At 46.1% G+C, this 16142-nt stretch overlaps 1 protein-coding gene across 1 annotated transcript; it reads left to right on the top strand.

Annotated features, from left to right (window-relative positions):
• The first annotated feature begins 2979 nt into the window (after positions 1 to 2979).
• Positions 2980 to 8249, top strand: RPS16 (ribosomal protein S16). Its single transcript, XM_044277265.1, has 6 exons — positions 2980 to 3065; positions 3154 to 3205; positions 5251 to 5352; positions 6346 to 6442; positions 7107 to 7154; positions 8062 to 8249. Exons 1-6 carry the CDS (start codon positions 3055 to 3057, stop codon positions 8205 to 8207), a joined length of 456 nt encoding a protein of 151 aa, XP_044133200.1. The 5' UTR covers positions 2980 to 3054; the 3' UTR covers positions 8208 to 8249.
• Positions 8250 to 16142: the final 7893 nt, after the last annotated feature.

Genomic DNA, 16142 nt, shown 5'->3' with positions numbered 1-16142 from the left:
GTGCTGGAATCAAAGCATCTGACTGACCCCTAACTGACCATATTAAAATGGGTTTTTGGTCTTGAAGAACCCCTTTCATTTTACAAAGGACACCATTTATTTGCTGAAACCCTATATCACCCTTAAAGGGGTATTCGGATTACAGACAATGGGGGCTTATTAGTAGGATATGCCCCTATTGTCTGATAAGTGCGGGTCCCAGAGGTGACCAAGAATGGAGCGGGGAAGGTGGCGGAGGGCGCACTGCGCAGCCACGCGCCATTCATTTCTATGGAATGAGAGGCCGCCGAAAATACTGGCTCGGCTATTTCCGTCAGCCCCATTATAAATGAATGGGCGCGGTGCGCTCCCATTCACTTGTATGAGTTCTCAGCGGGGGGCCTGTCCTAGCGATATGCCCCCATTGTCTGTTATAGGAATACCCTTTTAAAGCCTCATTCACACGTCCGTGCTCAAACTCTTGAGCAGGTGGTCAGTGATGCATCCGTGAAGCTGTCCGTGTGTCTGTTTTTTGCTGTACATGTTGCATCCGTGTTTCATTGACACTGCACAGCTGAAACATAATTTTCAAAGAATCTCTTCTTAATGATCCGTGAAACACAGATGCAACACAGATGGCATCCGTGGTTTTCACAGACCCATAGACTATAATGGACGTGAAGGATTCGTGAACACCGACAAAATAGAGCATGCGTCCGTGCTAAAAAAGAATGGACCCACGGACCGTGCTAAAACACTGATGTGTGAATACACACTTTAAAATGAATGGGGACGTGTGCTGTCCGTGGAGAACATGTACAGCACACGTCCGTGGAACACTGACGTGTGATTGAGGCTTTAGCGTTCTGGAATGTATTGTATATCAATTACAGCATTATGTCAGTGCTATCCAATACATTCCAGAACTGTAAGGGTTCATGCACACGACCATTGATCTGCTGTTCCGTGCATTAGGGACCTCAATTTGTGGCCCCCAATGCATGGGAAACATCCGTGTGAATTCCGCAGATGGATCCAGACCCGTCCCCACGCAGAAAAATAGAACACGCATCCCTGCTAAAAACACGGACCATGCTAAAACACTGATGTCTGAATACACACAATAAAATAAATGGAGGAATGTGTTCCAAGGAGAACACGTCCATCATACGTCTGTGAAACACTGACGTGTGAATGAGGCTTAAAGCAGGTGATATATAAGAAGGGTTTCCAGGATTAGAGAGACATAGCTGCTTTCTTTTAGGCCTCATGCACACGGCCGTTGTTTGGGTCCGCATCCGAGCCGCCGTTTTGGCGGCTCGGATGCGGACCCATTCATTTGAATGGAGCCGCAAAAGATGCGGACAGCACTCCGTGTGCTGTCCGCATCCGTGGCTCCGCCCGCAAAAAAAATATAACATGTCCTATTCTTGTCCACGATTTGCGGACATGAATAGGCATTTATATTGCCGGCGCCCATTCCTTTCCGCAAATTGCGGAAGGCAACACGGGCGCCTTCTGTTTTTTGCAGATCCGCGGTTTGCGGGCCGCAAAAAAACGGCACAGTCGTGTGCATGAGGCCTTACAAACAGTGTCCAATGGTTTTGTCTAGTTATGCTGCTCAGTTCTATTGAACTGAATTAGACTGCAATATCACACAACCTGTGGACAGATGCAGACATGTTTTTCTAATTTTGGACAACCCCTTTAAGTTCATTAGATTGTATAGATTATACCAACTTAGGCCTCATGCACACAACCGTTGTTTATTTTGCGGTCCGCAAAACACGGATGGCGTCCGTGTGCGTTCCGCAATTTGTGGAAAGGCTCGGACAGCCATTAATATAACTGCCTATTCTTGTCCGGAAAACGGACAAGAATAGGACAGGTTATATTTTTTTTCGCGGACCACGGAACGGAGCAACAGATGCGGACAGCACACGGAGTGCTGTCCGCATCTTTTTCGGCCCCATTTAAGTGAATGGTTCCGCATCCGAGCCGCAAATACTGCGGCTCGGATGCGGACCAAAACAACGGTCGTGTGCACGAGGCCTTATTGTTGGTAAAAAGTTCACAGCGTTTTACAGTAGCAATAAAGTGGCTAAAATTGAACAATTCTTACCCCCACACTGCAGAAAAAAACCTGCAGCGTAAATCGACATTCTGCAATGCTGCGAGAAATCCATAACAAAATCGGCCACAAATCCACACACGAGGTATGTCCACAAGGGACGGATATGCTGCGGTCATACATGGCAGTGGAACATTTACAGTACATTGTGCCTGCCAGAACTTCGCAGCAGCAAAGTTGTTTTGCTGCAGATTTTCCCCTCTGAACTGCAAAGGGTGAAATCCGCAGCATAAATTGACGTGCTGTGGATCTGAAATCTGCACCTGCGCCTAAGTTTGGATTTTGTTGTGAAACTTTTCCGTAGTGTGAGGTTTATATTCCTGAAAATCTCATCCACGTTGCTGCATGCAGGTGTTAAAGCAGATAGCAGCAAGGGATCACACCAAAATGGAAACATTGACATAGTGGGGCTCAGAGTGCTCCTATAGCGGCAGTATAATGGATACAGGCTGGTAGTTTTATTTATTTATTTTGTTTATTTTTATTTTTTATTGGAGTGTTTGGCTGTGAATGATGCTAAACAGATTTTGTGGCGCTGTGGATGCCAGGTAAGTAATAATCTAATCTTTTTAATAACCTGAGTTGTCTAGTTCCCTCCTGAACCCAGAGACGCCCTTTCATGGAGACCTGTATGCCTTTATTTCCATTAGAGTTTATTTATAAAAGCACAACCCTAGAAGCATACATAAACCGATGTAATAATATTGTACATTGTATTATATAACATATCAGCTCATTAATATACCTAAAATACCGAATTATTATCCTGCCCTATCCTACTGTAAGTAGGGAAAGCTCTTCCCACAAGTAAAATGGCGACGCCAGGCACACGCGAGCAGCAAGTTCCTTGCGCGAAGTGACGTCATACGTCACTACACGCCGAGCACGCTAGCCCCTGATGAGTGGGCGCGGAAAGCCCGTGCTTCCTTTTCTCGTTGCTCCCGATGTCGGAAAGGTGAGGTGGTAGCGCTCTTAGGCCTCAACTCTTCGGTAACCTAGTATGGGTCACCCGGTAACCGCCTGTCCTCGTTCTCTCCCCACAGAAACATGCCAGCGAAGGGCCCCCTGCAGTCCGTCCAGGTTTTCGGACGTAAGGTTAGTGTTTGAGGGTGCAGGGCGGTGGAGCCTCGTGTCCGGTCCTTGCTGGCTGTGCCGCCTCTCATAGCCGCCCTTCCCCTGTTAACCCATCAGATGCCGGTCGGCTGGGACCTGTATGTAGGGGACCGCAGGCTGTACAGTGTAGCAGGCTCCAGCCACATTGGCGGCTTCTGCCATCACGTGTCTGTCAGCAGTACCCCCTCGGACACAGCAGTAGTGATGGCTGGGTGACACCCCAAAACCCACACAAGGCTTGTGTATGGGGAGCGTCCAATTCCCCCAAACAGATTGGGCGAAATGAATGTTTTCATCCCATCCTTTTGTTCTCCCAGATGGTTGGCAGCAGCTCTCTCCATTGACAACCCATACACGTTTATCTGAATTGTGTGTGTGTGTGGGGGAGAGCTGTCAGCCGTCTTTACCTTCAGTGTGGCCACCATCTATAGAGGGCTGGCTTTGGCCCCCTTTTCCTTCACTGAGCTGTTGGTGTCACATCAAAGGTTTTGATTGGGTATCTGAGTGCGGAGACCCCCATGGTCACTAGAACGAGCAGATAGAGGGGCTCACATATTGCGCACTCTCCTTGCTGCAGGAGACGGGCTTTATATAACTTCAAACGTTTTTTCCAAAGTTCAGTGTCGGTTAAAGGGGTTTTCTGGGATTTTACTACTAATTGCCTATGGGACCCCCCACCAATCAGCTGTTCTGAGAAGGCAGCGGCATTCCTGTGAGTGCTGTGGCCTTCTCCGTGCTTGCCAAGCGCAGCACCGTACATTGTATAGCGGCTGTGCTTGGTGTCACGCTCAGCCCTATTCACTTCTATGGGAGCGCTCTAGGACCCCCACCAATCTGATAGTTACTGTATTCTGTAGATCGTGGATAACTTATAAACGGAATACCATTTTAAGTTGTGTTTAAACAATATTAAGGATTTGATCAGATTACAACAGAGAATTCCTCTCAAGAGGCATAAAGAATTCAAATCTGAAAGTGCATATGTACAAGAAACCAGTTATAAAATAAGGCTCCCTTTAAGGTGTTATGGTGGCTTGTGTGACAGGTACGTGGTTTGTATGATGAGTTTACCCAGAGACCTTAAAGAGGACCTTTCACTACTGTACAAACTAAAAACTAACTAGATCAATGGGCAGAGCGGCGCCCAGGGGTCCCCCTGCACTTACTAGTATGCCTGGGCGCCGCTCCGTTCGCCCGGTATAGGCTCCGGTGTCTGCGCTCCCTCTGACTGATTTTTTTGTAGGAGGCGTGTCCCTTGCACTGCTGGCCAATCGCAGCGCACAGCTCATAGCCAGGAAAATCCCTTCTAAAGTGACTGTAATTGTAAAATGTACTTTAGAATTTCAGTTGTGACTTCTCCTGTGCCCCGGCTCCCCGGTCCTTGATGTTTCTGTGACCTCACGGGCCACAGAAGAAATCATGTCATAGGTGGAATAAAGTGCCAGCTGCTTCTAGACTTCCTAGCCTACCCTCCGTGGCTCGCCCGCCTCTAATATCCAGATTCTAACTGTAGTAGTAATTATAAGATGTGAGCCGGCTAATGGATGTTACTTATAAGGCTACTTTCACACCAGCGTTTTTACTGGATCCGGCATGGATCAGCAAAAATGCTTTTGTTCTCATAATACAACCGCCTGCATCAGTTATGAACGGATCCGGTTGTCTGTTAAAATACCGAAAACGGATCCGTCATGAACTCTGATCTGTCCACATTGACTTACATTGTGTGTCAGGACAGATCCGTCTTGCTCTGCACCACATTGTGGACAGAAAAATGTTGCTTGCATCGTTATTCTGTCCGCGATGGGAGCGCAACCAAATGGAACAGAATGCATTCTGGTGACTCCGTTTCGTTCAGTTTTGTCACCATTGACAATAGAGACGAAACTAAAGCATTTTCTTCTGCTATTGAGATCCTATGACCTCAATAGCTGAAAGGGAAAGCGCAGATGTGTAAGTAGTCTGTGTTGTTAAAAGGCCTCTAACCTTTCTGGATACTGTCTTATTACTATAATCTTTTGTTTCAGAAAACGGCAACTGCGGTTGCCCACTGCAAAAGAGGTAATGGCCTTATTAAAGTCAATGGAAGACCACTGGAACTGATTGAACCTTCCACCCTGCAGTACAAGGTACGACCGCCCTCCATGTTTACCAGCCTTGTGAGGATGCAGTACGGGGCTGGAGAGCTCTTCACCACCGCTCTTCTGTAGAGTAGTTGGTTTGATGTATCCAACATCATTACTTACGCATACGCACCTCATCTGGTAACTGCCACCGCATAAGAGTGCAGCTCAACACGCTGCATTCTAGTGACGGAGTATACAAAAGTACCTGCAGAAAAAAAATATAAAATCACAAACCAATCCAGCGACGCACCTCTGGTCTACCTTTACTTTCCCTGCACCAATGCCAAGCCATACATGCATGTACCAGCTGCATCCGGTCACTGGTCTCAGTGGTGGTGCTAGCATATATGCTACATCATTTCTGGCTGCAGTGCATAAGGCACATCATTGAAGCAGGAACATAAAGAATGGAGAGACCACTGGAGCTGCTGGATGACAGATGGGTAATAGTTTATTCGATGACATTTCCTGATACAGCTCAATGAGGAAACAAATTGCACCAGCGCTCTTTAGGCTTTTGAAGGGGGATGTTCACTCCCCAGACACTGATGCAGAGGGGAAAATCCGTGGCATAAATTGACATGCTGTAGCTTTAGTCCAGTGTGGACGTACTCTGAAGTTCACTTATTAAGCAAAGTATGGATTGTTAGCTTTTTTTTTTTTTTTTTTTTTTATTGTGTTTTATGGCAAGATTTACAATGTTTTTTTTTTTTGGGGGGGGGGGGGGTTAGTTTTTTTCTTCTTAAAATTTGCTCATCTATATCCACAGATGTTTTCTTCTAATATCGTTAGTCATAAGCACTTTGCCCCCATATCCTGCAGTAGTACATTGCCTTGGCTGATTCCCAAAAATGATTGTTTTATAGATATTATTTGTGTATGATGCACTTGTTTCTTTGAAATATATAATTTTTTTTCATTGTCAAACTATTTAAAACAAAAGCATTTTTCTCCTTTTCAAGTTTTACTCAGTAGTGACTTTCTTTTCCCTGTTAGCTGCTGGAGCCTGTTCTTCTCTTGGGCAAGGAGCGATTTGCTGGTGTTGACATCAGAGTCCGTGTGAAGGGTGGTGGACACGTTGCACAAGTCTACGGTAAGCCTGAGATTAGTTTATGTAGAGGACAAAGCTACGGAAATGGTTATTAAAGGGGTTGTCTGGCTGAGTATCCACCAAGGTAAGATAAAAAAGGCATCGGTCACCTCGATTTTGGTTTATTTTCTACAGTAATGCATAAGTAATACTGCAGATATGGAGTATAGACCTCTATTTTCCTACTGCCCCATGTTTCCCTGCTGTAAGTGCTCAGAGCTTTATTGGAATACATTGTCAGGGCAGCTTTGAGAGATTACTGCAGAGTAACCATGCATTACTGTATACAAAAGTCCAAAATTGAGGTGACGGACTCCCTTTGGCTCAGAATACTTCAAACTGTTCCCCTTATATGATGCTTCTCAGTCCCCTGCTGGTGTCTACTCCCTGGTTTGTGTTAACACACAGGAAATTGCTGCTCAGCCAATCACTGACTGAGGTCTGTCACCCCTGCAACCACTAATTGGCTTAGCGGTCACTTGCTGTGTGGTATTCATAACCGGTAAGTAGAGGCCCACTGGAACCTGGGAAGTGTCAAAACGGAAGACATTGGGGTCAGTCAGCTGAACATAACTTGGTATGTAATCTGTTTTCCATTTTATATTATGTATAAGTTTGAATTATGATTTACTTTGCTTTTACATGAGACCTTTTTCTTTCTTTACAGCCATCCGTCAAGCTATTTCCAAGTCCCTTGTGGCTTATTACCAGAAATGTAAGTTTTTATTTGACGTAATACAATACAGATAATGCTGTTGACATTTGGTGGATGTCATTGTAAATCGCAGTTTTGGATTTCTATGATAGTGGTAGGTGTTTGGATGTGTAGATAAAGTGCTTTATAGATGCACATGCAGATCTTTAGAAGCGTTTATATAAATCTGCTGAATCAAGTAATTGAAAGCATATCATCACCCAAATAGGGAACTACCCTAGTAGGTGGTAGTGTATGAAAACCTGTCAGATCTGCTTTAAAGGGAACCTGTAATCAACTTTATGCTGTCCATACTAACGGCAGAATAAAGTAGAGACAGGTGAGTTGATTTCAGCGGTCTGTCATTTATAAGATAAAAGTAAGTGGTTGCCGAGAACCAACGTCACAATCATTGCAGACTTGGCCTGGAGAAGAGTCACGGCCACCTGAGAAGAGTCCTGGTTATTCATGAATTCCTGCTCTCCTGCCCACCTGCTGATGACTGACAGTCTTCTACCTAGTTTTCTCCCTTTCTCTCTAGGAGAGAACTGCCAATCATCAGGAGATTATGGATAACCATGACTCTTCTCAGGTAGATTTGACTTCTCAAGGCCTGGGCTGTAATGATTATGATGCTGGTTCTCAACAACCACTTTTAGCTCATGAGTGACACACCGCTGAAATCAGCATTTTTGTCACTATTTTATGCTGCCCTTAGTAAAGGTTAGCATAAAGTTGATGACAGGATCTCTTTAAAGGTAATTCAATGGATTATTCTCCTGATGTATGGTTTCCATAGAATCCTTCTGTAAAAAACTAATTGTCCTCAAGCAGAGACAGTGCCCAGCAACTGCATGGGATAAAATCCACCTTTGGTGAGAAATGTAATGTGTATATTTGGTTTAAACCCATGTATTTCTTATTTCAGATGTTGATGAGGCTTCCAAGAAGGAAATTAAAGACATTCTCATTCAGTATGACAGGACTCTTCTAGTTGCAGATCCTCGTCGTTGCGAGTCCAAGAAGTTCGGTGGACCTGGAGCCCGTGCTCGCTACCAGAAGTCTTACCGTTAAATCATTGTACATTTTCTTTCAATAAACAGTTTGAAAACTATGCTCATGGCTTTTGTGTTTTAAATCAGATAATTTTTAGTTTCGTTCAAGTAAGTTTACAATCAAGCAGTCAGAGGTCATATTAAAAAGTCATGACATAGTTACAATAGTATAAATGTTAAATACACAGAACACCTTCCCCCCTTGAGACAGATTTAGAGTAGGGGTAGGTGATATAGACGATATGCAATATAAATCTGGCCAACGATAGAGATTTCGTTTAGATCTCCATATGGCAGTAGAACGTGGCATGCACCGCTCTTGGCACTCGCCATGTTCTCCTGAGCCGGCACAGTTGAGAAGGAGAGTCCCTCCCTCCCCACTGTGTGCGGCTGCTGCTGACCACTAATGAGAACAGACTAGGAGGAGGGGAGGGACTGAATACAAACGTAGCCTGCATCTCCCATACCTGGCCTCTATTACTACACACCGTGATCTGCCGCAATTAACCCCTCAGGTCCTAAGGGGTTAATGGAGGCGGATCATGGCGCGCAGTCATAGAGGCCCGGTATGGGATATGACCGGCATATGCAGGTAGCTACGTTTGTATTCGGGCATATTACCTATATTCATAGGTGGCGCAGTGGCCACAGCCCCTCCCTTCTACTCCCCCTCTTCGAAGTATTACATTAATTGTGGGCAACCCCCCCCTCCTCCTTCCACCCGATTAAATCATTGGTGGCAGTGGCCCAAGGGTGGTAGCTTCTGATTGGAGCCCCAGCAGTGAAGTCATGGGGCTCCGATCAGTTACCATGGCAGCCAGGACACTACTGAAACCCTGGCTGCCATAGTTGGCTCCCTGCTGCTGTGTATACTATGCACATCAGCAGGGAGAGTGTGAAGTCCTATTCACCCTAATATAGCTCTATTAGGGTGAGTAGGACAAGGGCTCTAGCCCCTAAGGAGGCTAATAGTTATTAAAAAGTAAAAAAAAACATGGAATAACCAGCCTCTGACATTTCGGACATGTGGAATCGCCTCTATAACCAATTTTAAATAGAAAAGCTGGGCATTTGTACGTCCTGTGGACCATGTACAGTTGTGATAATCTAGCTCAGGGATGTCAAACTTGTGGCCCTCCAGCTGTTGCAAAACTACAGCTATCAGGGAATGATGGGAGTTGTAGTTTTGTAACATCTGGAGGGCCATGAGTTTGACATCCATGATCTAGCTGCTTCACTGAGGGACAACTTTGGGGTCAAGGCTAGTATTTCCTCCCACTGGGTATCTGTTATCATACCCATATCCTTTTCCCATTGCAGTTTTACCTTCAGAGGAAACTTTTTCAGATACTCTCCTAGGAGCTAGCTCTTTTCACTGAACCCACTTCAATTATCTTACTAAGTGTTCGATTAGAGGTAAACTGCAGTGACATCCTTTTGGCCTGTGTATCAAGGGCATGTCTCAATTGCAAATATTTGTAAAAATGCACCGTAGGTAGATTAAACTCTGAGCATAATTGCTGGAATAGTTTCAAAGTACCCTGAGTGTATATAGCAGACTAATATTCCATATGCCATTTCTTTTCCATTGGGAAAACCCTTCTAAACAAGATATTTCTGACAAGGCCTTATTATGCCATATATGTGAAATGTCAATTATTCCTGTGATTCTCAACACTTCTTTGATCTTATCCCATATCTTTCTCATGAGCCCAATAATCGGTATTTTCGATTTTACAGCAGCCTCTCTACAAGAACGTACCAGGAGAACACCCAGATGCCCACTCTATAAGCTTACCACTCCTTCCACCTCCTCCAACCACACTCCAGCTCTTTGTAGCCGCCCAAAAGCAGCATTTAAAGTATAGGAAAGAAGTGCAGAGTTTCATATTTAATCCTACTTCTATCTTTTTTTTTCCTATCGCCCATGACAGCACCACCAGAGAGAGGAGGATCCGCCCCTCGAGACAGGAAACCTGCAGAATAAAAAGGGCGGACACTCTCCTCCCCTTCCGTGTGGTTTCCTGTCTCGGTGGGAAGCCTGCAGCATGGATGCTTCGGATCCCTCTCCCTGGTGGTGCTTCGTTACTGACCTGCGGTCCCTGTAAGATTGGTGGCATCGTTATGCGCGGGGGTCCGTTCAGAGGCACAGCTGAGCTCCGGAGGGAGTAGTCAGTGTGCTGGAGCTGGAAGCCGGTGCCTCTGTGGAGGTGCCGTGAAGACTGACGCGGGCTGCCTGGGGGAGGAAGAGGAGGGGCTTCGGCAGTGAGTGCCGGATAGCGCTCCTGCTGTCAGGTGACCGGCGCAGGCGTCGGGCGGTGACGTCATCACTATGCGCCCTATAAGAGGAGCGCGATTTTCCAGGGGCTGGCGTCCTTTTGCGACTTGGCTGAAGCCTGCATCATGGAGGAAGACAAGCCATCTGAAGAGCTTGCGGTCCCTCCTGCTCCGGTACCTCTGAAGGGGTGAGTGGGGTCTCTTATGACCTAGATTCCCTTTATACTAATTGGCGTTACTGTCTGTTTCAGGTTAAGCCTAAAAAAGTGGTGACCAAAAAGAAAAACAGAATGTGCTCTGTGCAAAGTGGGTTTGCCCTCTGAGTGGGATAAAAAGTTATGCCAGGCCTGTATAGACAGAACGGTTGCGGAGGAATCCCCTTCCTTTTATAAATGTCTGCAGGCGTTAGTTCGGTCAGAGGTTAACTCCTCGTTAACTGCCAAGAAGGATCAGAGGCCGGTCCGTAAAGAGACCCGGCGTAATCCCAGTGTTTCAGAGGGAGAGGAAGAGTTGCCTTCTTCAATGATTGAATTTTCGGACATCTCAGAACAGTCCTCTCCGGATGAGGAAGAAGGTCAGGGGCGGAGACCATGTTTTCCTGTAGAAGATACGGAAAAGCTGTTAAAAGCGGTTCGTTCTACGATGGGCATAGAAGAGACCCGAGAGCCCCGTTCCTTTCAGGACATTATGTTTGAGGGTTTAGAGGCCAGACAACATGGTACTTTTCCGGTACACAAAAATGTAGCCGCATTGATTAGAGGCGAGTGGAAGAAACCAAATAAAAGGGTATTTATCTCCAAAAACCTCAAACGCAAATACCCCTTCAGAGAAGAGGACTCTGCCTCCTGGGATAGGGCTCCTCGCATTGACGTAGCCATCTCCAAGGTCTCTAGGAAGACGGCCTTGCCTTTTGAGGATATGGGTATATTAAAAGACCCTCTGGATAAAAAAGCAGACGCCTTTCTTAAGGGGGCTTGGGAGGCATCTACCTCATCATTTAGGCCCAGTATAGCCTCCACCTGTACGGCCCGTTCTTTAATAGTTTGGCTTTCCGAATTAGAAGTTCAGCTAAAAAACAGAAGTCCCCGTGAGGAGATACTGGCCTCCCTCCCTACTATTAAAAAAGCAGCCGATTTTTTAGCGGACGCTTCTGCTGACTCTGTCAGACTAGCCGCTAAGTCAGCAGCCTTATCCAACTCTGCTCGGAGAGCTCTATGGATAAAGAATTGGAGTGGCGATACGGCCTCCAAGACAAAGCTTTGCGGAGTTCCATGTGAGGGGGAGTATCTTTTTGGTCCTAGTTTGGACGACCTCCTGGATAAGGCGGCTGATAGGAAGAGAAAGTTTCCCGGTTTTCAGAGCTCCTTCCCCAGTAAAAACAGGTTTAGCCGTTCCTTTCGTCCCTTTAAAGGTAACCAGGAACAGGATAGAAGACCTAGGGAAGACCGGTTTAGGGGTCAGAGAAGGAGCAGAAACTTTTTCTTTAGTCAGTCCTCCTCAGACAAAAAGAAGCCTGATCAGCAATGACGCCAGCATTCCGGTAGGGGGCAGACTGAAGGCTTTCGCTTTGGAGTGGAGGAGAATTTCCTCGAGCCCTTGGGTTCTCGATACCATTTCCAGAGGCCTAAACCTAGAATTCCTTCAGTCTCCTCCTGCCAGATTCCTACCCACCATAGTTCCGGGTTCCGTGCAGGGCAGATCCATCATGGAAAAGGAGGTGGTGAAACTAGTAGGAAAGTCAGTTTTAATCCCGGTATCAGAAGAGGAAAGGGGGAAAGGATTCTATTCCCCGCTTTTTCTGGTCAAGAAACCAGACGGTTCCTGGAGAACCATTATAAATCTAAAGAGACTAAATCTTTTTCTTCAGCCGAAGAAATTCAGGATGGAGACGATAAAATCAGCAATCAATCTCTTATACCCTCAGTGTTTTATGGCGGTTCTCGACTTAAAGGACGCGTATTACCACGTTCCCATTGCTGTAGAACATCAAAAGTTCCTAAGAGTAGCAGTGTTTCTGGATGGTCATCTGGAACATTTTCAGTACCAGGTGCTCCCCTTCGGGCTTTCCATGGCTCCGAGAGTCTTTACAAAATTGGTAGCAGAGATGGCGGCCCACAAAAGGGAAAGAGACATCCTTTTCATCCCTTACTTAGACGACTTTTTAATCGTTGCCCAGTCAGAAGAAGCTTGCAATCTTGCAGTTCTAGAGGTCCGTTCCATCCTAGGCAAACTGGGCGGGGTGATAAACGAGAAAAAGTCAAGACCCCATCCGCTAAGAAAGCAGGTGTTCCTGGGCCTAATTTTGGACTCCTCTCTCCAGAGATGTTTTTTACCCGTGGAAAAAATACAGACAGTCCAGAACAAGGTTGCGAGTCTATCCCACAAGCCAGTGACTTCCATAAGGAAAGCCATGTCAGTCCTGGGCTCCCTCACGTCTTGTATCCCTGCAGTGAGGTGGGCACAGCTTCATTCCAGGACCTTACAATGGGAGATTCTGGCCAGTTGGGGGAAGAACAGGTCACTGGATGCCAGTCTAGAAGTCTCCTCCCAGACTATCCAGGAACTAGCCTGGTGGCTAGTAGAAAGAAATCTAACACAGGGGTCCCCCTGGAAGATCGAGAATTTGGTCTGTCTAACTACGGATGCAAGCCCTTGGGTGTGGGGAGCTCACATTCAAGGTTCTTACTATCAGGGCCGTTGGAATTCCCTTCAGAAAATGCATTCCTCAAATCTAAAGGAACTGATGGCAGTGGGCTTAGCTATGAAGAGTTCACTTCCAGAGATAAAAGGAAGGAATTTGAGAGTTTTGTCAGACAACAGGACAGTAGTGTCCTATTTAAACAGGCAGGGAGGAATAAGATGCAAAACCCTCATGAAAGAAGCCTTCTCTATTCTGCAGTTAGCAGAGAGAACATGTCCCTCGATCTCAGAAGATTGTACATCTTTGGGGTCTTCCGGAGATCGACTTGTTTGCTACCCATTCGAACAAAAAAGTTCCCAAGTTCTTTTCTCTAGACCGGTCGGGGTCCCCTTGTGGGATGGATGCTCTGTCCCAAAAGTGGAATTTTCAGCTAGCTTACGCCTTCCCCCCCCTTTCCCCTCATTCCCCGGGTTCTGAGGAAGATTCGGGAAGAAAAGGCCAGGGTTATCCTGATAGCCCCCTTTTGGCCCAGGAGAGCCTGGTTCACGGGACTCAGAACCATGTCAGTGTCCGATCCTTGGGTTCTCCCTTCAGTCAAGGGGCTTCTAAGCCAGGGGCCGGTGTTACATCCGACCGTAGAGAACCTACACTTAACGGCCTGGAATTTGAGAGGTGGTTGCTGAACAAGGAAGGGTTTTCTGACGCCCTAGTCTCTACCCTGTTAAAAAGTAAAAAAGAGGTCACGGTTGGAATTTATAGCAGGATTTGGCATAAGTTTCTTGGCTTCGCTCAGATCCAGTTAGGGAACCTCCCGGCGGTAGCCCCGGTACAGACTATCCTGGAGTTTCTCCAGAAGGGGTTAGAGCTGGGCCTAGCAGCCAGCACTCTAAGAGTTCAGGTCTCTGCCCTGTCTGCCTTGTTCAATCTAAACCTAGCTGGGAATCCGTGGGTTTCCAGGTTTTTTAGGGCCGTGGATAGAGCCTCCCTTGTGTCAGTACCTAAGCCTCCTCCGTGGAGTTTAGAGGTAGTACTAAAAGCCTTGGCAGTACCCCCCTTTGAGCCTATTGAGTCCTCCTCTATCAAATTTCTGACCTTAAAATTGGCCCTGTTAATAGCCTTAACTTCCGCCCGCAGGATTAGTGAAATTCAGGCCATCTCCATAAATCCTCCGTATACTCTGATTCTAGATGACAAAGTTATCATTCGCCCTGACCCGGCTTTTCTCCCGAAAGTCGTCTCTAGATTTCACCGCTCTCAGGAGATCGTTCTTCCTACCCTTTTCCAGAATCCTTCTACTAGGGAGGAAGAGTCTCTCCATTGTCTTGATGTCAGAAGAGCTCTCTTAGCATATCTATCGGCCACATCTACCTGGCGGAAGTCTTCTTCACTGTTTCTGCAATATCAGGGAGTGAATAAGGGTTCGGCAGCCTCTAAAAATTCCATCGCCCGATGGATTGTTGCTGCTATTTCCTTATCCTATCTTTCCTCTGGTCTGTCCCCTCCTGTTGGCTTAAGGGCTCACTCAAGAGCAGTGGCGGCATCTTGGGCAGAGAGGTCTGCGGTTCCAATTGAGAGAATTTGCAAGGCTGCCACTTGGTCTTCACCCTCTACCTTCTTTAAACACTATAGGTTGGACTTGAACCTTTCGGGGGATACTTCCTTTGGTGAGGGGGTCCTTCTTTCTACATCCCACCCTTAGAGCTCCTCTGGTAAGTCTCTGGTGGTGCTGTCATGGGCGATAGGAAAAAATGGTATTACTTACCGGTAATTTTATTTTACGGAGCCCATGACAGCACCACGGCTTTCCCTCCCTGTGTGTCCTTTTTTTGCACGGGTGATATATATAAAAAAAAAAAAAAAAAAAATGTTCATTTACATGTCTAATATATATTGGCGGCCTTCCTCCGGTACTTGAAAAACTCACTGAAGGGGAGGAGAGTGTCCGCCCTTTTTATTCTGCAGGTTTCCTGTCTCGGGGGGCGGATCCTCCTCTCTCTGGTGGTGCTGTCATGGGCTCCGTAAAATAAAATTACCGGTAAGTAATACCATTTTTCCATAACACAAACCAGATTTTTTTTTTGAATCTTGTAAAAGTAGCGCATGGGAACCCAAACAAGTGCGTTGTGGAGTAAATATAAAAGTTGTGGCTTCAGAACCATTTTCAGCAGATTACCCTTACCAATTAAGAGATGAGGTGAGTTTATGCCATGATATCGCTTTAAGTTTAAATTTGGCAAGTATAGGTATTATATTGTCAGGAATATACCTATGAGGGTTGGTTGAAACTTCAACTCCTAAATATCTAACAGATGACACTACTTTAAGGTTAGTATGGGCAAGTGAGAGATTGCAGAAGAGGGGATAATGGGAGAACCACAGATTTATCCCAGTTAATAGGTAGACCAGACTGGTTACTAAAATCCGAAATAAGCTATATTATGGGGTTAATGGAGGAGGTTAGGTTTCCCACATATAACAAGTCACCCGCATATAGCGATACTCGTTCTTCCATCCTCCCTTTCCTAATACCTTGTATTAATGGAGTAGATCGAATCAGACATGCTAGTGGTTCAATTGCCAGCGCAAAGAGCAGAGGGGATAGAGGACAGCCTTGCCTCGTACCCCTCTCCAGTTCCAGCACCTGGGACACTCCACCATTTATTGTGAGCCTAGCTCTTGGCTGATCATACAATAGTTTAACCCACTTAATGAAACGAGGACCAAACCCCAACTGTGACAATACAGCCCCCAGGTAGTCCCACTCGAATCTATCAAAAGCTTTGGCAGCATCAAGAGAGACCACAGAACTACAATCTCCGCCCTCCGTTCCCAACTGGAGATAAAGGAAAAGAGGCCTAAGATTAAGGGAGGTGGATCTGTCTGGCATAAAACCACATTGATCCTTATGTACAATAGCGGAGATAACCCCTAGCAATCTGTTAGCTAAGACTTTGGCGAGTATTTTAATATCCGCGGTCAGTAGTAAAATGGGTCTATAAGAGTCAACTAAGGTAGGGATTACAACAACCACTGCTT

Source organism: Bufo gargarizans, chromosome 2, assembly GCF_014858855.1.
Source record: "Bufo gargarizans isolate SCDJY-AF-19 chromosome 2, ASM1485885v1, whole genome shotgun sequence".
NCBI lineage: Eukaryota > Metazoa > Chordata > Amphibia > Anura > Bufonidae > Bufo > Bufo gargarizans.
Note: the sequence above shows the minus strand (reverse complement) of the source record. Positions and strands in the feature narration are given on the sequence as shown.

Coding starts and splice junctions, on each gene's coding strand:
- RPS16 (XM_044277265.1), top strand. Junction 5,353..6,345: donor CTTCCACCCTGCAGTACAAG/GTACGACCGCCC, acceptor TTTCCCTGTTAG/CTGCTGGAGCCTGTTCTTCT. Junction 7,155..8,061: donor TGTGGCTTATTACCAGAAAT/GTAAGTTTTTAT, acceptor TTCTTATTTCAG/ATGTTGATGAGGCTTCCAAG.